This window comes from Brienomyrus brachyistius, chromosome 5 (assembly GCF_023856365.1).
Source record: "Brienomyrus brachyistius isolate T26 chromosome 5, BBRACH_0.4, whole genome shotgun sequence".
NCBI lineage: Eukaryota > Metazoa > Chordata > Actinopteri > Osteoglossiformes > Mormyridae > Brienomyrus > Brienomyrus brachyistius.
Window position 1 is genome coordinate 518,932 of NC_064537.1, and position 25,444 is coordinate 544,375.

General features: G+C 47.4%; 2 protein-coding genes across 5 annotated transcripts in view; one reads left to right on the forward strand and one right to left on the reverse strand.

Moving 5' to 3' along the window:
- b3gntl1 (UDP-GlcNAc:betaGal beta-1,3-N-acetylglucosaminyltransferase-like 1) lies at window positions 1-16,223 on the forward strand. 3 transcript variants are annotated; one of them, XM_049013757.1, is made up of 13 exons: window positions 1-113; window positions 2,188-2,302; window positions 2,978-3,094; window positions 3,558-3,657; window positions 4,016-4,080; window positions 4,812-4,877; window positions 7,612-7,707; window positions 9,124-9,219; window positions 9,888-10,012; window positions 11,326-11,461; window positions 11,872-11,940; window positions 13,849-13,923; window positions 14,673-16,223. In XM_049013757.1, exons 2-13 carry the CDS (start codon window positions 2,252-2,254, stop codon window positions 14,751-14,753), a joined length of 1,077 nt encoding a protein of 358 aa, XP_048869714.1. In that variant the 5' UTR covers window positions 1-113; window positions 2,188-2,251; the 3' UTR covers window positions 14,754-16,223. The 3 variants fall into 3 exon arrangements, with proteins under 3 accessions (XP_048869714.1, XP_048869715.1, XP_048869716.1); XM_049013758.1 differs by lacking the exon at window positions 13,849-13,923; XM_049013759.1 differs by lacking the exons at window positions 1-113; window positions 2,188-2,302; window positions 2,978-3,094 and having other exon boundaries at window positions 3,577-3,710.
- LOC125742096 (adhesion G protein-coupled receptor E1-like) overlaps window positions 15,772-25,444 on the reverse strand; it is a 27,411-nt gene continuing 17,738 nt past the window's right edge. The window contains exons 9-17 of one of the 2 annotated variants that reach the window (XM_049013755.1): window positions 22,067-22,186; window positions 21,582-21,772; window positions 21,243-21,407; window positions 19,719-19,913; window positions 18,954-19,171; window positions 18,218-18,376; window positions 17,601-17,769; window positions 16,831-16,917; window positions 15,772-16,758 (exon numbers count right to left, since the gene is read on the reverse strand). In XM_049013755.1, the coding sequence (XP_048869712.1) occupies window positions 16,717-16,758; window positions 16,831-16,917; window positions 17,601-17,769; window positions 18,218-18,376; window positions 18,954-19,171; window positions 19,719-19,913; window positions 21,243-21,407; window positions 21,582-21,772; window positions 22,067-22,186 (1,346 nt within the window). In that variant the 3' untranslated portion in view covers window positions 15,772-16,716. Of the gene's footprint in view, window positions 16,759-16,830; window positions 16,918-17,160; window positions 17,770-18,217; window positions 18,377-18,953; window positions 19,172-19,718; window positions 19,914-21,242; window positions 21,408-21,581; window positions 21,773-22,066; window positions 22,187-25,444 lie in introns of those variants that run through there. The other variant, XR_007398010.1, reaches the window with a different exon arrangement.

Sequence of the window (25,444 nt, forward strand, 5' to 3'; positions counted from 1 at the left end):
GTAGATCGCTTTCCGTTCTAATGACAAGCGACAGTCGCACATGGCAGTGCTGGGTAATGTATCTCATGGAAGCGGGAGATGTGGAAGTGGCTGTTTTAACGACTGACATTCAGGTAACGTTGCCCGGGGTAACATTACAGTCTACGTGGTAACATGCCTGGCGAATTGTAGCGTTGCAGGGCGTCTTGGGAAGCAGCATGGATTAAAAGCTCATTAAATTAAAATCCCATTTATTATTATTACCGTTGCTATTATTAGCAACATCATCGTAAAGCACTCACATTATACACGCAAGATATGGGTGGGCGGTATTCCACAATAAAATTCATATTACGATCTTTTTAACACACGCGCGTTACTGGATCTGAATTGCAGTCTTTCTTCCCTATTTTGAAATGTGCTGTTAAGAATATCCAGATTCGAAGAAGGCTTAGGACCTAAGTAATAGCACAATTTAAAAAATAACAGTACTCCATTAAAGATACTGTTTTCAAAATGGTCATTAAAACATGAGTTAAGCTTACTTTCAATATTGAACAAAGTTAGACACAGTCATTTAGGTACCAACCATTAAATAAATAATATGAATAATATTAATTATATGAATAACAGAACCATGGTTGAGTGACAATGATGGAGAAGAATATAATATGGAGTTACATGTTCCATAGAGGCCGGATAGGCAAGAAGGGAGGTGTTGCAGCACTACAGATATACTACAGAAATTAAGACTATAGTCAGGAGGAAAGGGGCTCTGTACCACCAATGGAACATAACTAATGATGTCGGAATAAAGCAGGAGTATCTAAGTCTACAGCTTAAGATTTAAGAGTTAAAAAGTAATATTAAACTCATTAAGAGGAATGTAGAAAGGAAGATTGCATTGGAGGCTAAGGATGACATTCAAAGTCTGTCTGGGGTCCCTGAGGCCTGGGTTGGGATACACTGTATTAGAGGCACAGCGTCACACCAGGGTGGCTGCTGTAGCAGATACTGAACTTGTAGCACAGAGGCTACAACAGGATACTGATTTAGTTAGTGACGGGGCTGATATCTGGCAGATGAAATTTAACATAGATAAATGTAAGGTAACCCATGCGGAGAGCAGAAATATAGATATTTTATGGGTTCCCCTGAAATAAAGGTAGTTGATTATGAGAAAGACCTTGGTCTATATGTTGATGCTTTCATGTCCCACTCTCGCCAGTGTGGGGGAGCAATTAAAATAGTCAACAGGATGTTGGGTTACATCTCTAGGTGTGTGGAGTTTAAGTCAAGGGCGGTGATGCTACGATTATATAATTCCTTGGTAAGACCCCACCTCGAATATTGTGTGCAGGGTTGGTCACTATACCTTAAAAAGCACATTACCGTCTTGGAAAGGGTGCAATGTGGGGCTACAAGAATGATTCTTGGTTTTAGAGGAATGTCTTATGAGGAGAGGTTAGCTGAGCTGAATCTGTTTAGCCTTGAACAAAGGAGACTAAGGGGGGACATGATCTTGGCATGTAAGATTCTAACAGATCTGGATGCTGTTCGGGCAGATGGCTTCTTCAGTATTAGTGTAAATACTAGAACTTGTGGCCATTTTACACTGGATTCGAGGAAGCGCTTCCTTACACAGCATGTAGTTAGAGTATGGAATAGTCTTCCTGCTAGTGTAGCACAAGCTAAAACCCTGGGTTCCTTTAAATCAGGGCTAGATAAGATTTTATCAACTCTGGCATATGTTAGGGTTATCTTCTTCTAAAGATATGCTGGAAACCAACCAGACTCTGAACACAGAACAACACAGACAGCTGTGATGACTTTTTACTTGCTGCAAGGGAAGTCCGGTCCTGACTTCGAGGTGTCAGCCTCTCAGTCGAACTCAGCTAACTTCGAAAGAGGAACTCCCCTCGCAGTCTCTTTTATTGAGGTACACAAACAGGATATGCAAATAACATTTAACATTGTTTATCCCCGTGTATTGGGTGGAAATATTCAAGCGACAGTTCTTAAGAAGTGTTATTGCTAAATTATGATCAAGCTGCTGCAGGGTGTTATTTCTAAGAAATGGAATCTAGCAAAATGACAATAAAAAAGTACATATTTCTCTAACAGCGTATTAGTTAAGTTCTCCCCAAACGAGCTTGAGGGACCGAATGGCCTCCTCTCATTTGTAAACTTGTTCTTATGTAATCACAGGGGGTGACTGTGCACACTGTGTCCCAGATCGGCCTCCATCCCTGCCAGGCCTCTCTCACACCTCATGTCCCAATCGGCTTGCAGAGCTGCGGATGCCGGCGGCCCCATTGACGTGGTAGGTGCTTTGTAACCTCTGCTGTTTATTTCAGGGCTCTTTACATGAAAATGATCAAGGCGGCGTCGTCTCTCTTTCCTTTGGCAACATCGTAATTGATGTCTTTCAGTTTGTTGGTTCGTTTGACTGGTGATTTATCTTTAGCACATGATGATGACAAATGGATAGAAATTCATTAGATAAAATACATTATCAAAGGTTTATTATGTGCACAGATACAAACGCATAGTGCAAATGAACAAATGGACAAATAAGAAAATAGAGATATCACTTAAGAGGGGTTGTACATGGTGATAAATAGATAGCTAGGTTGTCATAGTCTGCATTAAATGCAGCAGTGGCCTGGGAGGGTGTTTTGGTCGGGCAACAGGAGCAGGCGTGGCAGCGTCTGGTGTCCTGTAGAGGGCGCCCCGTGGAGGGGATGTGCAGAAATGCCCATGATGATCTCCAGCTAGGCTGGCCTCCACGCTCTTCTGTGCAGCACATACAGTGTGTGGTATAGCCTGCAAGCTGTGTCTGGTGTAGAGTGATATGGGGCTCATGCAGAGCAACGTGTGGGGTGTCTTGGGGCCACTGTCCCATGAATAGAGGCAGTGAGTGTGTGAGGGGTTTCATTGTGTCCCCCTGTTCCGCATTCATGATAGCCCTTTGTGTTCTGTGTCTCCTCTGCTTCAGTCCATCATCCTGCCCATGTACAATGGTGCCCGCTGGCTGCCTGCCTGCCTGCAGGCCGTGCTGGACCAGGACTTCCAGGGAACCATAGAGCTCTGCATCTTTGATGACGCCAGCAAGGTGCTCACCAGTACCAGGCAGCAAGCTGCCAATCGCTGACTATCTGGAGGCACTTTAGTCTCAATAATTGATTGATCATGTGACTTGCTTGTATTTCTGCTGAATGAATAAATATAATGATAGTGGTGTATGGTTCAGCGGGTTTGGGCGCCGCGCCTGTAATCTTAAGGTCGCCAGTTTATGTGTCATGGCTGGAAAAGTGATTTTGCTGTTTGCATTCTCCGTGTGCTTCCTTATGAAAATAAGAAAATAAGAAATTTACAAACGAGAGGAGGCCATACAGTATTGTATGTAGATTTAGGGTTCTACGTGTGCTTGCTGCCCCGCATGGGTGTGTGTTTGGGTGTTATATATAGATTTTGGGTTCTACGTGTGCTTGCTGCCCCGCGTGGGTGTGTGTTTGGGTGTTGTGTGTAAATTCAGGACTTTGACTACACAGTGTGTCTGTGTTGGTTGCCCCCAGGACAACTCACTGGACGTCATCTCCTGCTGGGCTGCACGACTGGAGCAACGAGGGATCCCCACGCTTGTCTCGGGACACGATTCGGCCGAGCCCAGAGGAGGTCCGTGCTTCCCATCGCCTGAGAAGGGGAAACACGTGGATGTGATTGCCCAGGTGTCACATGATGTGCGGTTTAGGTGCTTGGAAATGTTAAGAGATGTATGCCATAACTTAAATGGGATGCAGAGCTTTATCAAATGATGGACGGGACAGTACTCATGCCTGGGGGGACCGGAATGGCTGTGAATCCTCCAAACAGCCAGCGGTTCATGCACTTCATCCTGCAGTGTAGCCACCATACACCTGTCCAGCACTTTAATGTTTATTTAAGTTCACCATTATTGATGGCACTTCCTGAACGTGAGGGTGTTCCTGATCATCAAAGGTTCCTGACCTTTTTTCTTCCTGCTCTTACCTAGTGGGATATGCCAAGAACCAGGCTGTGGCCCAGAGCAGGGGCCGGTACCTGTGCTTCCAGGACGTGGTAAGTGAGGCTCGTACCTTGGGTTCGTTGCTTGGGCCTGTAACGGCCAATAGTGTAATAACTGCCTGTAGTGTAACAACTGCCTGTAGTGTAATAACTGCCTGTTGTGTAATAACTGCCAGTAGTGTAACAACTGCCTGTAGTGTAACAACTGCCTGTTGTGTAATAACTGCCAGTAGTGTAACAACTGCCTATAGTGTAACAACTGCCTGTAGTGTAACAACTGCCTGTAGTGTAATAACTGCCTGTTGTGTAATAACTGCCAGTAGTGTAACAACTGCCTGTTATGAAATAACTCAATCAAAAGCATAACTTTTATTGCATAATGTACTAAGTTATTACATTATTAGCAGTTTTTACATTATTACCTGTTACAGGCCCCATGGAGAGCGGCAGCGCTGGGTTTTATAACAGCATGTACTATAGCCCCCTCTGACTGATGAAGCAGGGATGGCATGGGAGACCCAGGAGATACAGGGGTTATATCCGGATCGGGGGGGTGCTGTCGGGTACAGAGTTGGCGGAGGAAGGTCCTGAATAAGCTGCCTGGCCCTTTCACTTATTGGAGTGGGGGAAGGGGTTTGGGCGTGGCTGTTTCCAGTGGGGGGTGTTGGCTTGGTCCTTCAGCAATCCACATTAAACAGGAGCTGTAGAGCCAATTGGAGCTCCTGGGATCCACCTGCACTCCCCTCCTGAGGATGCCCATCTGCATGGCTCTCTTCTCTTCTCAGGATGACGTCATGATGCCAGAGCGGGTGCGCCTGCAGTACGAAGCGGCCGTTCGAAATCCCAGCAGCGTAAGTGTCGGACCTCTGGGTTTCATTCTGGAGGATTGAGGTCGGGGTAAGTGGGCTGGGGGTGGGGGGGGGGGTGCTGTTTCTACATCACAGTGGCTACCTTGGCCAGGAATGGTGCCACCTTGCATGCCACCAAGCAAGGGTATGGACAAGGAAACAAAGGGGTAGAACCACAACCAGAAGCACAGGAAGGCAAATTAGTGGAGGAGGTGAAGGGGCAGATCTAGCTGCATAGGGAGGTGAAGGGGCAGATCTAGCTGCATAGGGAGGTGAAGGGGCAGATCTAGCTGCAGGGGGGGGGGTGAAGGGGCAGATCTAGCTGCATAGGGAGGTGAAGGGGCAGATCTAGCTGCATAGGGAGGTGAAGGGGCAGATCTAGCTGCGGGGGGGGGGGTGAAGGGGCAGATCTAGCTGCATAGGGAGGGAAAGGGACAGATCTAGCTGCATAGGGAGGGAAAGGGACAGATCTAGCTGCATAGGCTGCTGAAGGGGCAGATCTAGCTGCATAGGGAGGTGAAGGAGCAGATCTAGCTGCATAGGGAGGTGAAGGGCAGATCTAGCTGCGGGGGGGGGGGGTGAAGGGGCAGATCTAGCTGCAGGGGGGGGGTGAAGGGGCAGATCTAGCTGCATAGGGAGGTGAAGGGGCATATCTAGCTGCATAGGGAGGTGAAGGGGCAGATCTAGCTGCGGGGGGGGGGTGAAGGGGCAGATCTAGCTGCATAGGGAGGTGAAGGGGCAGATCTAGCTGCATAGGGAGGGAAAGGGACAGATCTAGCTGCATAGGCTGCTGAAGGGGCAGATCTAGCTGCATAGGCTGCTGAAGGGGCAGATCTAGCTGCATAGGCTGCTGAAGGGGCAGATCTAGCTGCATAGGGAGGGAAAGGGACAGATCTAGCTGCATAGTGAGGGAAAGGGGCATATCTAGCTGCATAGGGAGGTGAAGGAGCAGATCTAGCTGCATAGGGAGGGAAAGGGACAGATCTAGCTGCATAGGGAGGTGAAGGGGCAGATCTAGCTGCATAGTGAGGGAAAGGGGCATATCTAGCTGCATAGTGAGGGAAAGGGGCATATCTAGCTGCATAGGGAGGTGAAGGAGCAGATCTAGCTGCATAGGGAGGTGAAGGGGCAGATCTAGCTGCATAGGGAGGTGAAGGGGCAGATCTAGCTGCATAGGGAGGGAAAGGGGCAGATCTAGCTGCATAGTGAGGGAAAGGGGCATATCTAGCTGCATAGGGAGGTGAAGGAGCAGATCTAGCTGCATAGGGAGGTGAAGGGGCAGATCTAGCTGCATAGGGAGGTGAAGGGGCAGATCTAGCTGCATAGGCTGGTGAAGGGGCAGATCTAGCTGCGGGGGGGGGGGTGAAGGGGCAGATCTAGCTGCATAGGGAGGTGAAGGTGCAGATCTAACTGCATAGGCTGCTGAAGGGGCAGATCTAGCTGCATAGGGAGGTGAAGGGGCAGATCTAGCTGCATAGGGAGGTGAAGGGGCAGATCTAGCTGCATAGGGAGGTGAAGGGGCAGATCTAGCTGCATAGGGAGGTGAAGGGGCAGATCTAGCTGCATAGGGAGGTAATGGTGATATATACACACGGAGCAGCTATGGGGAGTAATGGGGATATATACACACGGAGCAGCTATGGGGAGTAATGGGGATATATACACACGGAGCAGCTCTGGGGAGTAATGGGGATATATACACACGGAGCAGCTATGGGGAGTAATGGGGATATATACACACGGAGCAGCTCTGGGGAGTAATGGGGATATATACACACGGAGCAGCTATGGGGAGTAATGGGGATATATACACACGGAGCAGCTATGGGGAGTAATGGTGATATATACACACGGAGCAGCTCTGGGGAGTAATGGGGATATATACACACGGAGCAGCTATGGGGAGTAATGGGGATATATACACACGGAGCAGCTCTGGGGAGTAATGGGGATATATACACACGGAGCAGCTATGGGGAGTAATAGGGATATATACACACGGAGCAGCTATGGGGAGTAATGGTGATATATACACACGGAGCAGCTCTGGGGAGTAATGGGGATATATACACACGGAGCAGCTATGGGGAGTAATGGGGATATATACACACGGAGCAGCTATGGGGAGTAATGGTGATATATACACACAGAGCAGCTCTGGGGAGTAATGGGGATATATACACACGGAGCAGCTATGGGGAGTGATGGGGATATATACACACGGAGCTGCTCTGGGGAGTAATGGGGATATATACACACGGAGCAGCTATGGGGAGTAATGGGGATATATACACACGGAGCAGCTATGGGGAGTAATGGTGATATATACACATGGAGCAGCTATGGGGAGTAATGGTGATATATACACACGGAGCAGCTATGGGGAGTAATGGTGATATATACACACAGAGCAGCTATGGGGAGTAATGGTGATATATACACACGGAGCAGCTCTGGGGAGTAATGGTGATATATACACACGGAGCAGCTCTGGGGAGTAATGGTGATATATACACACAGAGCAGCTATGGGGAGTAATGGTGATACACACGGAGCAACTCTCCAGTCCTCACCCACTCAGCCACACACCGCCTCCAGTGTCCCCAAGTTGTTTAATGATGATGAAGAAAAAGGAGAAAGCCTCTACTGGTGACATCTCACTCTTGGAATGACTAAGCTGTTTGGTATCAATGATGATGATGATGACTATGAGAATGGTCTTTCTTGCTCTTTGCAGATCATTGGCTGCCAGATTCGCCGGGAGCCAGAAGGATCTACTGAGCGCTATACACGCTGGATAAACTCCCTGAGCCCAGAGCAGCTCCTCACCCAGGTCGGCTCTCCATCTCCCCACTTCTTTCTGCTTGTTCAGCGTCGTACAGTCTCATCCTGCCTCTCACTGCTGTTCTCGGACCCACCTTGCCTCTCCGTGCTCTACATTGCCCCACCTTGACTCTCCCTACTCCACCTTGTCTCTCCGTGCCTTTCCCTGCTCCACCTAGCCCCACCCTGCCTCTCCCAATGCTTCCCTGCTTCACCCTGCCTCACACTGCTCCACCCTGCCTCACCCTGCTAGACTCTGCCCCACCCTGCCTCTCCCAACACTTCCCTGCTGCACTCACCCTCTCCAGCTCCACCCTGCCTCACCCTGCTTGACTCTGCCCCACCCTGCCTCTCCCAATGCTTCCCTGCCCCACCCTGCCTCACACTGCTCCACCCTACCTCACACTGCTCCACCCTGCCTCACCTTGCCAGCATTTGTGACCAGAAAGACACTTAGACGTTGCAGCAGAGAAATTCAACTCAGCAAATTCACAGGCAAATGATAAGAACAGTAATAAATAACACGACGTCACTGTATAATACGAACATCTGTCTAGCAAAGCAGATGACGCAGCAGAAGCTGTCTGACTGCATCTCAGTTACATTTAATACATTCATGGATATTTTTTTGCTTGAGCCTCATTATTGCCACATTAGAAAATGATTGATACCCATAATTTCTTTGTCTAATCTCGTCAGGCCCAGTGGTGAAATTTGCCAGCACTTTTAAGGGCACTTTTTAGGGTTTTTTATCGATTTATTTAATAGTCAATTGTAAACATGTTGCACGTTGTATAAATTAAATTTCAATAAAAGACTCCTCATTGTATCATTTTAATCTGAATCGATCCCCTGAATATCTAACAAATACCACACAAAATGACTTGTTCATCCTCCATTGTTTTGGGGTGGTGGTGTACTTTCATATGAAATTACATGTGAAGTTTAACCTGCAAGCTTTACTGTCAGTCCCCCGAGAGCTGTGGCCTGTCTGCTCTATGGTCTTTCATACGCTGCAGTGTAGTGTAGACGACCCTACTGCTATACTGTTATTCAGCCAAGGGCTGTCGCCTGTCTGCTCTGCTGACTGTATACACTCCAGTGTAGTATAGATGGCCTTACTACTATACTGGCAGTCCTCAGAGCGTTGTGGCCTGTCTGCTTTGCTGGCCGTGCATACACTCCAGTGTAGTATAGATGGCCTTACTACTATACTGGCAGTCCTCAGAGCGTTGTGGCCTGTCTGCTTTGCTGGCCGTGCATACACTCCAGTGTAGTATAGATGGCCTTACTGCTATACTGTTAATTAAGGCCTGTCTGCTTTGCTGGCCGTGCATACACTCCAGTGTAGTACAGATGGCCTTACTCATGTACTGTTTGGCTCAGCTGAATGTAGTTCCATGTGTGTCTCTGCTCTTTTCTGCAGGTGTATACTTCCCATGGGCCCACAGTCATCATGCCTACCTGGTTCTGTACCCGGGAATGGTTCCTTCGGGTGGGCCCGTTCGACGAGGGGGGAAAGGTGAAGCCTGTCCTGCTAACATCAGGATCGACCTGAATGTGTCGATTCCGCTGGGCCATAGGGTTTAGGGTTAAGGTTAGGCCGCCTTTTCTCACTGCTGAATCATGCACGTTGAAGTTTGCAGGCACCTCATTTTACTGATGTTCACTCATCCTTCATTTCGATCTGTGATAATTTGCAGCCATCTCACAGGAAATCAGTGTGTTTCTGAGAGGGGCGGAAGGCTGGGAGGTGAAGGGGAGATGGAGGTAGGAGGCTGAGAGTGTGGAGGCCTGCTAGAATACTGGTTCAAGGCATGCTGTACAGGAGGGCCTGCTTCTGTGCTTTGGGGCTTTTGTTACGGACATCTTCCTCGCCTCTGATGGTGACTATTTGTTCCATCTCTAAGGCTCAAAGGCTTCCTGGTCACAGCCAGACCCCAGCCCCTATGTCCTGTAAATACACTCCCCATGTTCGCTTAAGCCGGCCCGAGCAAAGACTTGATATAAAAAACAAGCAGGTGTTAAAGTGTTCCTCTGGCCTTGTGTGGTTCCTGCTGGGAGGTTGGCGTAGAGTGAGAGACAACCTAACCCTAACCCTAACCTCTGCAGCCCTGCTCAGCATGCATGTGTATGTCTGTTGTTGCACTTCTGAAAAGCAGCAAGCTCCCCTTTGCACTGTTGGTACAGGGTGTTCCAGAGGACCTGCTCTTCTTCTACCAGAGTCTTCGTCATGGCGGCGGTGTGTGTCGTGTGGACCGCTGCCTGCTGGTGTATGGCTACCACGAGCAAGCTGCCAGCCAGTCTGTGTTAGAGTAAGTGGGCCTCTGGGGGGTGGGGGGATACTTAACGGCCAAGAAATAGTGGAGCAGGGAGGAGTCAGGGTTCAGTGTGAGATGGGCTGCACTTCACATGTGCCCACTAATGGGTGACATGCACCGCATGCGCATTCTGTGTGCCATTTGTGAAGCAGTCTGCATGCCACACATGCCTTCTGAGGGGCTGAGGGGTGGTCTGCACACCACATGTGCTCTGTGTGCACTCTGACGGGTGGTCTGCACGCCATGCGTGCTCTGTGTGCCTTCTGAGGGGTGGTCTGCTCTGCCTATGTGCTCTGCCTGCTTTCTAAGGGGCAGTATGCACAGCATGTGTGCTCTGTGTGCACTATGACGGGTGGTCTGCACACCACGTTTGCTCTGCATGCTCTTTGAGGGATGGTCTGCACACCATGCATGTTCTGTGTGCCCTCTCGGAGGCAGTCTGCACACCACGTTTGCTCTGCATGCTCTTTGAGGGATGGTCTGCACACCATGCATGTTCTGTGTGCCCTCTCAGTGGCAGTCTGCACACCACGTTTGCTCTGCATGCTCTTTGAGGGATGGTCTGCACACCATGCATGTTCTGTGTGCCCTCTCAGTGGCAGTCTGCACACCACGTTTGCTCTGCATGCTCTTTGAGGGATGGTCTGCACACCATGCATGTTCTGTGTGCCCTCTCAGTGGCAGTCTGCACACCACGTTTGCTCTGCATGCTCTTTGAGGGATGGTCTGCACACCATGCATGTTCTGTGTGCCCTCTCAGTGGCAGTCTGCACACCACGTTTGCTCTGCATGCTCTTTGAGGGATGGTCTGCACACCTTGCGTGCTATGTGTGCTCTGCATACTTTGCCATTCTCTAAGGGGTGGTCTGCCTTTGCTGGTGCCTACGTTCCCTGCAGGCTTGTGTGCTGCCCCCTACTTTAAGTGATGCCCCTGATGTCCCCCCATGACTGAGAGCTGCAGAGCTGGCTGGGAGGGGGCCCACATTCCCCAAACAGCTGCCTGAGCGGTAGCTGATGAGGGGGCAGACTAGGGGCCTTTCAGCACATGCCCCAACACACGCGTGTTGCATGCGGTCTTTCCTATAAACATGGGTTCTGACACTTTTTGCTGTCCCTTACACTCAAGTAAATGTAAACAGGTGAATGTGTATCTTTGGGTAAATGGATGGATGGATGGATGGATGGATGGGAGATGCTGCCTGCTCACCATCCTGCATTATCATCATCAGTCCTGCTATGTCAAGGCCACTTGTCCCTCTAGTTTCTGTGACTGCGTCTCGATCTCTGTTTCCTGTTGTCCCTCTCAGGGAGACTATCTGGAAGCACCGTGTGACGTTCCTTCAGGAGCGAGTTCTAAGCCAGTGGGATGCCTTCACCATCTGGAATGCTGGGAAACAAGGTCGACGGCTGTACCGCAGCCTGAGCCCAACCAATCAGAAGAAGGTCTGCTTTCACATCTGCTAGTTATCCTCCCTTTGTTTATGGTCCCTGACTACAGAAATTGAATAGAATATGACTGGAATGACAAACATGTGCTGTAAACATGTAGCCTTATATGCAGAGAAGCAGGTGAAGCAGTGGTACCTTCCTCTATATCACAGTCTCACACTGACGCCACAGAACGTTTCGGTTTTAAAGAGGCAAAGGAAAAGATAAGGCCAACCAATGGATGCCCATTTTTTTGGTGGGGGGTTGATGTGTCTGCATGGTGAGTGCACAGGGGAGTCCATTGAGAGGGATCCAGCCACAAGCCCAGAGCAGCTGCAGAATCTGTGAGAGTCGAGGACGACTCTCTTTCCAATCTCAAGCGAGTCCTACAATCGACCTGTCACTGTCTGCTGCTGTGTTCTCAGGTACGGGCCTTTTGTGATGTTGACCACAAGAAGATAAGAAAAGGCTTTTACACTTACGAGGAGTCTGAGGTAGGTCCTGCTCTCACTGGTACTGCATGCTCATTGGGCCCCCCAGGCTGACAAGCCTTCTATCTCTGCCCCGCATTCATAAAAGGATTTACCCCAGTGGGATTTACCTGCTGCTGGCTCCACTCAACTGACGAGGGCGCTGTCCCTGACTGATGCTTAGAACAGGAAGTGTGACATGGGAGAGATGCAGAGTGAGCCAGGATCGGGGAGGTGGCAGATGGGATGGGGAGATGTGAGATGGAACAGGAGAGGTACGGAGCTGGATGGGGAAGGTGTGAGACGGGAGAGGGGAGGTGTGGAGTTGGATGGGGGAGCTGCGAGACACAACAGGAGAGGTGTGAGATGGGACAGGAGAGGCTTGCATCACTGAAATTCATAGAGTCTCACAGAAGAGAGCAGAATCCAGTTAAAACATATTTTATAGGTTAACATTAGCTATGAGAAGGTTTTGGTGGACCATAGAGTAGTCTGCCTTTCCGCCGATTTATTCTATAATAAAAAAAAAAAGGTTTTGTGTGTTTGTGACTCTGGGCGATCATCTTATGCAGCCTGCAAGATAAGAACACTCTTGTGTGTTTGTAATCACAGTAAGTGAAGATCTTACGCTGCTCATGAGGTGAGAGCGCTCTTGTGTGATTGTGGTCATGGTCAGTGATGGTCTTATACTACCTGTGAGGTGAGAGCACTCTTGTGTGATTGTGGTCATGGTCAGTGATGGTCTTATGCCCCTCCTGAGATGAGAGCACTCTTGTGTGATTGTGGTCATGGTCAGTGATGGTCTTATGCCCCTCATGAGATGAGAGCACTCTTGTGTGATTGTGGTCATGGTCAGTGATGGTCTTATGCCCCTCATGAGATGAGAGCACTTTTGTGTGATTGTGGTCATGGTCAGTGATGGTCTTATGCCCCTCCTGAGATGAGAGCACTCTTGTGTGATTGTGGTCATGGTCAGTGATGGTCTTATACTACCTGTGAGGTGAGAGCACTCTTGTGTGATTGTGGTCATGGTCAGTGATGGTCTTATGCCCCTCATGAGATGAGAGCACTTTTGTGTGATTGTGGTCATGGTCAGTGATGGTCTTATGCCCCTCATGAGATGAGACCACTCTTGTGTGATTGTGGTCATGGTCAGTGATGGTCTTATGCCCCTCCTGAGATGAGAGCACTCTTGTGTGATTGTGGTCATAGTCAGTGATGGTCTTATGCCCCTCCTGAGATGAGAGCACTTTTGTGTGATTGTGGTCATGGTCAGTGATGGTCTTATGCCCCTCATGAGATGAGAGCACTTTTATGTGATTGTGGTCATGGTCAGTGATGGTCTTATGCCCCTCCTGAGATGAGAGCGCTCTTGTGTGATTGTGGTCATAGTCAGTGATGGTCTTATGCCCCTCCTGAGATGAGAGCGCTCTTGTGTGATTGTGGTCATGGTCAGTGATGGTCTTATGCCCCTCCTGAGATGAGAGCACTCTTGTGTGATTGTGGTCATGGTCAGTGATGGTCTTATACCCCTCCTGAGATGAGAGCGCTCTTGTGTGATTGTGGTCATGGTCAGTGATGGTCTTATGCCCCTCCTGAGATGAGAGCACTTTTGTGTGATTGTGGTCATGGTCAGTGATGGTCTTATGCCCCTCCTGAGATGAGAGCGCTCTTGTGTGATTGTGGTCATAGTCAGTGATGGTCTTATGCCCCTCCTGAGATGAGAGCGCTCTTGTGTGATTGTGGTCATGGTCAGTGATGGTCTTATGCCCCTCCTGAGATGAGAGCACTCTTGTGTGATTGTGGTCATGGTCAGTGATGGTCTTATGCCCCTACTGAGATGAGAGCACTCTTGTGTGATTGTGGTCATGGTCAGTGATGGTCTTATGCCCCTCCTGAGATGAGACCACTCTCTTGTGTTTGTGGCTCCAGGTGACACCGAAGCCCCACATACCCATCCTGCACTTCAGAGCCACCAACTCCCCGTATATCGTGTGTGTGAAGCTGGTAAATAAAGCCTCCCAGCTCCGAGCCTGTCCTTGCTCCCGCTGCCTTGGTTGAACATCGACGCATGGATCCAATACTTCCTCCTTTACTTTAGGTTCTCACTTATGGTCCAGAATATTGACATGCTGACATGAACGTACATACTTTGAGGTCACTAGAAATACAGGTTGCATGTAATGTGCTTTATACAGAATGGGGACAGCATGGGGTAATGACATTGTCACCTGAACACAGCCACCATATGCTATGAGCAGTCATTAATGCTAAGATCTACACCATGCATTGTGGTCTTTCCCTCTCCCACTTCCCTCCTGCCCCGTACACAGCCTCTCCTACTCTCCTCCTGTCCTCCACACATCCTCTTCCTCTCTCCTGCCCCCCGCACAATCTCTTCTTCCCCCACACCATTCCTGGGCCTCACACAGCCTCTACCTCTCTCCTCCTGCCTCCCACACACCCCTGCTGCCCCCCACACACCCCTGCTGCCCCCCACACCGCCTCTCCCACTCTCCTCCTGCCCTCCACACAGCCTCTCCTTCTCCTCTCCTGCCGCCTGCACAGCCTCTCCTTCTCCCACTCTCCTCCAGTCCCCCACACAGTCTTTCCCTTTCCCACTCCCTTCCTGGGTCCCGCACAGGCTCTCCCTCTCCTCTTCTCCTCCTGGAGTAACCATGAATTTTCCTTGTTTTTTCTTTCTTTACTAATCACTCACCTCCTCTTTTTCCTCATTCTTTCCTCCCATTCCACAGGACATGACAGGAGGACAGCTAGAGGCAAACTTGCTTTCTCTCCGTTTGAAAGAAGGAGTGGATTATTACCACTTCAGCTGAAAGGAGAAGTGAACTGCCCCCGCTTCAGCTGAAAGAAGGAGTAAACTGCCACTGCTTCAGGTGAAAAGAGGAGTGAACTACCACAACTTCAGCTGAAAGGAGGACTAAACTGCCACTGCTTCAGCTGAAAGGAGGACTAAACTGCCACTGCTTCAGCTGAAAGGAGGACTAAACTGCCACTGCTTCAGCTGAAAGGAGGACTAAACTGCCACTGCTTCAGCTGAAAGGAGGACTAAACTGCCACTGCTTCAGCTGAAAGGAGGAGTGAACTACCACAACTTCAGCTGAAAGGAGGACTAAACTGCCACTGCTTCAGCTGAAAGGAGGAGTTAACTGCTTCAGCTACTAAACACTCTCACACCAAGGGAATCAGTGACGCACCTTTACTACCAAACACTCTCACACCAAGGGAATCAGTCACGCACCTTTACTACCAAACACTCTCACACCAAGGGAATCAGTCACGCACCTTTGCTACCAAACACTCTCACACCAAGGGAATCAGTGACGCACCTTTACTACCAAACACTCTCACACCAAGGGAATCAGTCACGCACCTTTGCTACCAAACACTCTCACACCAAGGGAATCAGTCACACACCTTTACTACCAAACACTCTCACACCAAGGGAATCAGTGACGCACCTTTACTACCAAACACTCTCACACCAAGGGAATCAGTGACGCACCTTTACTACCAAACACTCTCACACCAAGGGAATCAGTGACGCACCTTTACTACCAAACACTCTCACACCAAGGGAATCAGTGACGCACCTTTACTACCAAACACTCTCACACCAAGGGAATCAGTGACGCACCTTTACTACCAAACACTCTCACACCAAGGGAATCAGTGACGCACCTTTACTACCAAACACTCTCACACCAAGGGAATCAGTGACGCACCTTTACTACCAAACACTCTCACACCAAGGGAATCAGTGACGCACCTTTACTACCAAACACTCTCACACCAAAGGAATCAGTCACAATAAAATAGAGTAAAGGGTCTGCATTTAAGACAGAAATATTTAATAAAATTTTGCAAAAATAAACCTAAAGTACAATACCTTTTCACATTTTTTGAGGAAATATAAAATGTACGTAACAGAAAATAGAGATGCAGAGCTACTTATCAACTGATTCTTATGAACTACGGATCAAGAACCATAAACAAATCTGCTTTAATATTCTTCCTCTGAAACTGTCCCAACATATATAATCTGCAATATATTCATATATACAAACAAAAACTGTCCCCTCCTGTGATTCCTGGATTGGCTTCAAGAATATCATGCAGTTATTCATTATATCGAGTTGCTCTATTTAAACCTGAATGTGTCTTCAAGGCTACACTCTGTGGAAAATTGGGGCAGTGGTCATGTAAGACCTTTTCATAGACTATTCATGTAAAAGAACAATGTTTACAGAAAAGTACAATAAATAAAGTTGATATATAGTACAGCCTTTGGTAGCTAATGTTTTGGTGTCAGAACACCCCTCCTCCCATGCAAAGCGACAGTCTTCATGATGAAAGCCCGGCCCATTCTCCCCTCTGGGCAGGTATAAGAAAATTGTGGCTATTAGCTTTGTGTCAGAGTGAAGGGAGAGAGGCAATCACACACGTCTTGCATCCCGTCTGCAATGTGCCCCAGCCGTCCGCCATGCACTGCCAGGGCCAGGTTGCAGCTCCCCCATGACCTTGGCCAGAAGTGGTGGAAAGATGGATGTGTGAAGATATTTATGGAGCTTTATCTTCATTTATAAATAGACTTCTTATACTTGCATAGTGATGGGTTGACTGTCTGTGACCCGATAAAGGGGTGCGGTTAAAGGCAGAGCAGGTGTGATCCACTTTGGGAGGTACATGACGGTTCCTTTGGTGGTCCAAATGGGAATGATACAGGGTCACAGTGTCCAGCAGAAATAAAAATACTTTCTGGTGTGAGGTTTTGCGATCTCAGGCCTGCGACTCCCCCGTGCTCTGTGTCATCCGTAAGGCCTGAGGTAAAAGTCGAAGGTTAATCAGTGTACAAATTCAGATAGTGTTTTACTGATTCAGAGTATGACTCACCTGAGAGCTGCTACTCTCTGAGTACTTGTCTTTCCTCTTCTTCTTCATGGGGATGCAGAACAGGAAGCGGGCATACTCCTCCCTCACCTGCAGGAGGCAGTGGAGAGTTCAGTTCAGCCCATGTCACTCTTCTGAGCAGAGCTGTAATGCTTTACACGTGCAACACATTGTGCTTCTGTATATATGCATTATTGTGCATCAGTGCAGTGATTTGAGCAGAATCAAAGCAAGACACTGATATTTAAACCCTACAGGCAGCCAAAACTTGGACTGCAGGAAATCCACCGGGAGAAAATGCAAACTCCAGAGAACACTGGAAGGACAAGTTACCTCCACACAGCACAAGGAGAACATGCAACCTCCGCACTACATGGTGAAGACATGCAGAGTCAACACAACATGAGGAGAACATGCAACCTCGACATACACATGGCAGAGGTAGCATTCAAACCCCCAGCTACAGAGGCATGAGGCATCAATGCTGCCTGCTGCAACACCAGCCTCAGTAAAAGACTTCAATATTCATTTGATCATAATAAAAAAAACGTTCTGATACATAGAATATATTCATACATTTAGTAATATGTTTATGGCACTGAATATGTGATTTGATATGAATATGTGATATGCATCGATGGATGAAGTAACATATAATAAAGTATATACTAATCAAAATAAACCAAAATCTCTGAAAGAAATGGCAGGTCCTGTATGATAATCAATAAGGCCTGTTTCTTTTATGGTAAGATCTCTCTGATGGACGGACACACCTGTTTGGAGAGCAGGCAGTGCATGATAAAGATCAGCACACCCTGCAGGCTGTTGAGCATGGTGAAGAGGTAGGACATGATCTGTGAGCTCTCCTCAAACTGGAAATAGCCGAAGATCCACATGGTGCCCAGGACACAGAGCTGGGCAATGGCAGTGATGGTGAAAGTCCTGCAGGGAGAGAGACGAGCTCAGCAGAGACAGCACTACAGGCATGGCAAGACGGACAATGATTGGCATTCATATGGAATCATCTGGGATTTTCACCCAGTTTTTTCTAACTTCTATTCGCATAAAATTAGCAATTCGGCTATGAACTACATTAGAAGCAGGATGCGAGCAAAGGGGACCATGCAAGCCACATGGACCATCAGGGCATCAGTCTACCTCCAAGACATCATATGTGCAGAAAAGAAGTGAAGTCATGGATAAGCAGTAGGACCTTAACATCTGATGGTCTACTGAATGGGTCCATGCTTGGCATGGCAGTGCAGTCACAGTAAGTCTGGACCCATCAATGAAAAGGCTGACACATGAAAAGACACAGTAATACTAATATCCATACGGGGCCCACAGATACAGTAATATTAATATTCACATAACACACAAACACACGCACTTGATCTTGCGTAGTTTGGACAGGTCCGGGTTTAGACTGGAGAACTTCTGTGCAAGCTTGAACAGAGTGATGATGAAGAAGATGACATTGACAATGATGATGACACACACAGGACCCAGGAAGCTCCAGATGAATCCTCGTTCAAGGCTCAGCCAACAGCTGAAGACAGAAATACCACAATGACTATTCTGCAGTCTCATGTGGATATAACTTTTCTGTTTTTAAATGGGCCGGTCCTGTCTGAATATTGTGAGGACATCATTTTTAGGCCTGTTCTATGTGGATACTGTGAGGACATCATCTTTAGGTCTGTCCTATGTAGGTGCTGTGAGGACATCATCATTAGGTCTGTCCTATGTGGGTACTGTGAGGACATCATCTTTAGGTCTGTCCTATGTAGGTACTGTGAGGACATCATCATTAGGTCTCTCCCATGTGGGTACTGTGAGGACATCATCTTTAGGCCTGTCCCATGTGGATACTGTGAGGACATCATCTTTAGGCCCGTCCTATGAAAGTACTGTGAGGACCTCATCATTAGGTCTGTCCTATGTAGGTACTGTGAGGACATCATCTTTAGGTTTGTCCCATGTGGATACTGTGAGGACATTGTCTTTATTCCTGTCCTATGTGGATACTGTTAGAACATCATTTCTAGGCCTGTATTATGTTTACTCTCTTAAGACATTGTCTCTATGTAGGCCTGTCTTATGTGGGTACCCTCCCAGTTACTCACTTGTGTTGCGTCCCATATCCCTCTGAGTAGGCAATGGCTGATATGGCCACAATGAGCAGAGGCAGCCCATAACCAACTGCCAGCATGTAGACAAATCTCAGGGTGGTGTTGAAGACCAGCACCACCATCCGGTACAACTGAATGCCCTCCAGACACATCCAGCAGAAGGCAGATAGGAAGAATAGGTGGAGGAGCCCCGCTACGAAGGCACAGGCAAGCTGGAGAGAGCAAAGAGGAGGAGCTTACAAACATAAATACCACTCAGCGCACTTCCTGTTTGCACTGATTGGTTACATTCATTTAATCGCAAATGTAAATGAAAAGCATTGTTATTTATAAAAAAATTCTAACTCGGTGCTCGAACAAAGGAAGATAAGTACTTTGCAGTGCTGTGAGGCCACAAGACAAGGGCCAATGCCGCCAGAAAGCTTTGGCATGCTCCTGTGTTTACGTTATTCCTGTGACCTGTATTACGAAGCGGAGTTACTGGCTTATCGGGGTAACTGCTCAGATTTAAGGTATCACAGTTTAAATGGACTTCATATTCGTTCACTTAAATTTTGCCCAGACTACCTTAAATCCGACAAGTCAGTAAGTCCGCTTTGTAGTACAGGCCCCTATTCTTGCATGACCCTGATATGCCGTCTGGCCTTGTTTGCTTACATTAAGTAAACATCTGCGTAGCCATGGTAACAGCTCTTGCGTCAATGCTTAATCACTGCATATCAGAAGATCACACAGATGGTTACAGGCAGAGACACACACCCTGTTATGAGTGCTGGAGATCCCAATGAGGAAGATGAGGTCTGCAATGAAAAGGCTGATGCACAAGTGAAGATGGATGGTATTCCGGGTCCCCTGGATGGAGCGGCAGCAGGAGAAGGTGACGATGCAGAGGAAGAGACACACTAGGGACAGGGACAGCCCCACCCATGTGATGACCTGCAGCTGGAAGGTGCCCTGTATGGAGCAGACAGGAAGTGCTCTTTGACTTCTGTAGTGCTGGTATGATGCTTCCCACATAGCTAAGGGGAGCACAAGTTTGAATAACTGTCCACCCATCAATGTAACACGGAGCTTTGCCTGTCTCACACGTATTATACTTGGGGCAACTAGACAATACCCAGAGGTACTGGGAGAGAGACCAGAAGCTGAACGAGCAGACAAAGAGCTGTGGCTTAAATCAGACCCTTGCCCTTTGAGCGGGCAATCAACAATGCAGCCCAAAGAACTATTCAGCAGACCACCATCATTTAGCAGATGCTTTCATGCAAAGCACCATACAACAGCACAAGGGGAGGTCAGTCGGGGCTTAAGAGTGACAACACTCGGGCAGCCACGGATTTGAACCAGCAGCCTTGAGATCCCAGACACAGAGTCTTAATCCACAGAACCCTACACACCACTGAGCCTGTCCTCCTGGCTGGTCTTGTCCACCAGATCCTCCTGTCCACTGTCCTTCAGCTTGGTATCACAGCACTGCTCTGAGATGGTTTGATCTTACAGTGCCTTACAGTTAGGTGGATCTTTTCCAGTGCCTTATGATGCAGAGGCGTCTAAGTCACATAGAGCAGCTTCTTCCTGGAAAAGGAGCTTCTTCATAGGTTTAGCCCTGCCCTCCTCTTTTCCCTGCACGCTATCTGTCTAGGTCCAATCTGTCAGTCACATGGCTTCTTCCACCACTACTACACAGATGACGTCCAGCTAAACCTGACACTCCCTCCAGAGGACTCCGCCATTTTGACTCACATTTCTATGTCTCCCTGATATTGTGTCCTGGATGAAGAATCACCAGCTCCAGCTGAACCACTCAAAGACAGAGCTTCTCTTCTTTCCTGGCAAACCTACCTTTCATTTTAGCAGTGGTTCACAAGCATTTTGCACCACACACCACTAGGGGGAGCATAACACTGCATTACAACGTTAGTGTACTGCTTGGACCGTCAACGCTGTCTCGTTCAAGGCCTGCTAGGAGCATACAGATAATTATAGGCGAGTAGCTATACTTTGCTGACCACAGAACAGAAATCTCATGATCTGGTAAGAACCCAACCCTCATGGCATTTGAGTAACTGTCTGATGTTGGTTCTCACAATGTCCTGAATAGCTCTTGCTCCAATATTATCCTGCACTGGTTCCGGATGGCTCACTGGAAGTTACACCCAGCAGCACTTGTACCTAAATTTATGCCTGCGATATCTGCTGAATAAATGTAATGCAAATGCATGTAAACAATGTAAATATAAATGAATTGGTACATCGATGGTGTTAGGTACTAAGCTTGCTCACCTTGATCTCATAGAGCGCCATGAGCACAGCAAAGCTGCTGAGATGGCTGCAGGAGCAAATGGTGTGTGTGCTGTTGGAGTCCACCATGACACATCCCTGTGGTGACCAGGCCCCACCACTGCTGCCTGAATCCCAGTACACACACACTTGTTCGGCCTCCCTGCTCTGGGAGGGAGCAGAGACACATCACAGTTCAACCTCTCCCAACATGGTCATTGACCTGCATTGTTCCATTGTTACATTGTTAATGTCATATTATTCTGGAGTGTCTGTTAATCTAGATTATAAACAAAGCAATGGGCCTTTGGTTTATGACGCCAAACTAGTCAGAATTCTTACCTTCAGATGAGAAAAGGTGAAATTTACAGGTGTGGAAAGGTGACTGCTGTTTGGGTTACTTGTATAAACTGTGACCACTTTAGAATTGATCAGCAAATGCATTTTGTCATCTGCGTGGCCCATTCCATGGACGGAGACATTTGTAGAGGACTCCAAGTTCTTGTAGGTCACCATGGAGACAACAGCAAATCCTGCCAATGTAAAATACAGCTCAGCGTCAGGCACACAGCAGTGCCTTCTTTTCTCCTCTCTCACAAGAGGACATGACTGCCACAAAACATCTGCTAAAATGATTCTTCTGATGCCCCATATTGTGGCAGCTAGTTATGATTTTAGCTACCAATCAAATTTGCTGCATTTACATTGCGACAATGCAAAAAACCTCTTGTTGAAACAAGCAATAAAACAGACACAGACATACGCATAAGCAGAGGGATACTTCACTGAAGTCAGTCTTGAGCTGGATAGTGATACGAGCTGGGTACCTGGGTATGTGGAGGCACCCAGAGCGTTCTCCCACGTGGTGCTCAGCTGCACATGCTCAGTGGAGAGGTGGACGGGCCCCTGAGGTGGGCTTCTCTCCCTCCGCACCCAGACATCCGCCTCTGCATGATCAAAGCGTGTCCATCAGCATGCATTACTCATGATCTGCTGATTAACCTTCTGGGCTGTGAGGCCTGTCAGCCACTCTGGAGGGTCTCTGACATCGCTTGACATGTTTATATATTTCATCTGAAGCACATTTACCCCAAAGTGCTTCCTATGATTTTATTCAGCACAAACTCAGCACCAATAATCTGAGACGGTTTAGTCTGTCATTCTTCTGTTTTTTGTTTAAATCAACTGTAAACATACACTTTTCAAAAAACTATTTTCAGTGGTGCTGAGATATTGCAATAGAAACACATTATAAACATTGTAATACTTTTGAGCTCTGCAGCATATACACAAAGGGGGTTGCTTACACATAGGTGACTGAATTGATTACTAAAGTTGTAGAACTTTGGCGTGACATTTTTTTTTCAAAGCCAGTGGTCTACACAATGAATATTGATGATGTGTGCTTGTGGGTCCCACATGGTTATTATGGTTTTTTCGGTCAGTAACATGCATTTGTCCAATCTGTGGTCACATTTTCAAAACTCTAAATACAATCAGCACAACATCGGTCTGTTGTGACCAAACCATTAAGACATTTCATGTCGTTTTCACACAATATGCAGTCAGTCAACACATTTCCAATATGCTTACATTTTCTTAACAGACAAGTTACACCCAAAACCAAAATTATGGATCCCTTTTTGTCTTATTTACAAATGTTTACACACAGCATAGCACAATAGAAAACGCAATATTCCAAACACTAGATACAGTATAAAACCACTACTTCTGCAATGAGATCAGCTCAAAACAGTAGTAAAACAGTTGATAATAAATTTATCTCTGAATAATTGAAACACAGCTGATTTGTGTTGGGTGAAACAGACCGAGCACAGTGCATTCCAGTTCTCTCAATTACAATGACACATATAAAAGTGGGACTTTTGGAACTGATGTTGTTTGGTGTAGAAACAGAACGAGACAAATAATGCCTGGACAAGGGAGAGGAAGAGTTGGCCGAGGGAGACTAAGGGGCCTGGAGAGAGGAACAGACCGAAGGATAGGTGCAGGTGGAGTGGGAAGGGGAGTGGGGTCAGGGACTGAGACAGCTGGCCCAGGTGGAGGACAAAGCAGAGGCATATGAATGCGTGGTGGTATTGAAAGGGTTCCAAGAACAGTCGCAAGTGGTCAAATACGCACCACCGTTACTGACCCTGTGATCAACCATGATCTGTCACTAAGAGAGGCTGGTGAGAGAGTGCAGCCCAATCTCAGGAGCTCGACTGTTGCCTCCATTATTCGCATCTTTAACCAAACCAACAGGTAAGTAATGCATTCTACATGGGCTGCTTCACTTGCCATTTCTCAAAGTAAGGCCACTAGTCCTAATGCTAATTCATATGTTCAGTTTTTGTCCCTGTACAGGATGCACCGTCTTCCTCCCTCTGGGGGAAGGGGAAAGATCCTCAATGTTGATCAAGAGCTTTCCATTCTTGGAATGGTCATTCCTAATAATGCAATAAAACTACATGAAATTCAGAGCAGAATTGTGGAAGACCACGACATATTCAACAATGTGGACTGCATCAGCCTGACAACCATTGCTGGGACTCCGTCCAAACAGAGTTCGAATGAAACAACTCTACACTGTTCCCTTAAAGGAACAGTGAGCGGGTCAAGGAAGTTCGGCAACAGTATGTCCAGGTATGGTGTATATTCAATGTCCAGTTCTGCGAGCTTTTCACTTTGCAAGTATACATACAGGTTGCAGTCCAGTAGGGTATAATGAATTAAATTTGCATAAACTGTTTGTTTTTCTTTCAGAGAGCTGTGGAGTTGGAGGCTAATGAGAACCTGCATGAATTTATCTATGTAGATGAGGCAGGGTTCAATCTGGCCAGAAGGCGTCAACGAGGATGAAATATAATCGGAAAAAGGGCTACAATCGAGGTGCCAGGTCAAGGAAGAGCAAGCATCACAATGTGCATTGGATTGGTCCTTCATAGATGCCAGGTTGGGCCCTACAATACTGAGCGTCTCCTTATGTTTCTGCATGATCTCCACCAACACCTGGTCTCAGAGGCAGAAAGGGATCACGTGAGAGGAACCATGAGGACCTTTGTGATCACTTGGGACAATGTTGCTTTCCACCAATCGCAAGCCATTACCATGTGGTTTGAAACCCATCCAAGAATGGTACCCCTTTTCCTTCCTCCCTACTCGCCTTTCCTTAATCCCATAAAATAGTTCTTTTCTGCGTGGAGGTGGGAAGTTTATGAACATCAGCCGCACAACCAAATGTTCTTCCTTGATGCGATGGATGCTGGCTGTAGGGACACCACAGCTGAAGACTGCCAGGGGTGAATCTGACACTCCAAGCGCTTTTATCCCAGCTGTATTGCATTAGATGACATCACATGTGATGTCGACAAACATGTGGGCTAACCCTGAAGATCGGAGAGATTAGTTTACTGTAAATACATGTTTGATTTGTTTGTGCATTCAACTCCGACACAAGTGTGGTGTACTGAAAGGAAACAAATGGTGGTGTGTTTTGAATGTGGACAGCTATACAATCTAAAACCTAATGCAATTTTTGTAATGCCAGCAATTGCTAGTAATTTGAAAATTGCCGCAATTTGACTGTGTTTACCTTGTGAATTGAAAGGATGTGCTATTCTTTGACAGAATTCTTTCATTTTGACTCAGATTTCCTGAGTTTCAATAGATGGTGTGTGTGTGTAGAAAAATATGTATTGTAGGTTGAAATGAAGAGTTATTATTTAACAAAATATGTTTTTGAGAAGAAAATTAACAATTTGGCCAGTTGTGTGATGTAGTTGTGCTGCTGTATTAGGAGTTTAGGAGAAGTATCTTAAGTATAAGTAAATGCTTGTTAGCGATCAAACTGTAAGTAATGGGTACTAAAGCCTGCAGGTCCAAATCTCTCCGAGGAGGCCTGCATTTGGGAGGTTATTCTCTCTGGAAACAAAGGGCTGTAGATTTCAATTCGCTCAATGCACAAGGTGGGACGACAAGTAGAACAACATTGCTGGAGAAGATGGGTTAAGGGTGTTAATTGGAGGGTGGCAATGAAGGCAGGTCAGATGTAGTCAGAGAGAAGACAGATGACCGTGGTTTTGGTGGCAACATGAGGCACAGAAAAGAACCTGAGAATGGAATTAAAGTGCAGAAGGGTTATACCTGGGGGGAGGGGAGGGGCGGGGGGGTGGGTGTCAGCGTCAATGACCAGCCCTGGGACC

Excerpts from the sequence above, each read along its gene's own strand:
- b3gntl1 (XM_049013757.1), top strand. The coding sequence starts at position 2,252 with ATGTCCCAATCGGCTTGCAGAGCTGCGGATGCCGGCGGCCCCATTGAC. Across the intron at positions 3,095-3,557 it reads TCTTTGATGACGCCAGCAAG|GACAACTCACTGGACGTCAT; the intron begins GTGCTCACCAGT and ends GGTTGCCCCCAG. Across the intron at positions 4,878-7,611 it reads CCGTTCGAAATCCCAGCAGC|ATCATTGGCTGCCAGATTCG; the intron begins GTAAGTGTCGGA and ends TGCTCTTTGCAG.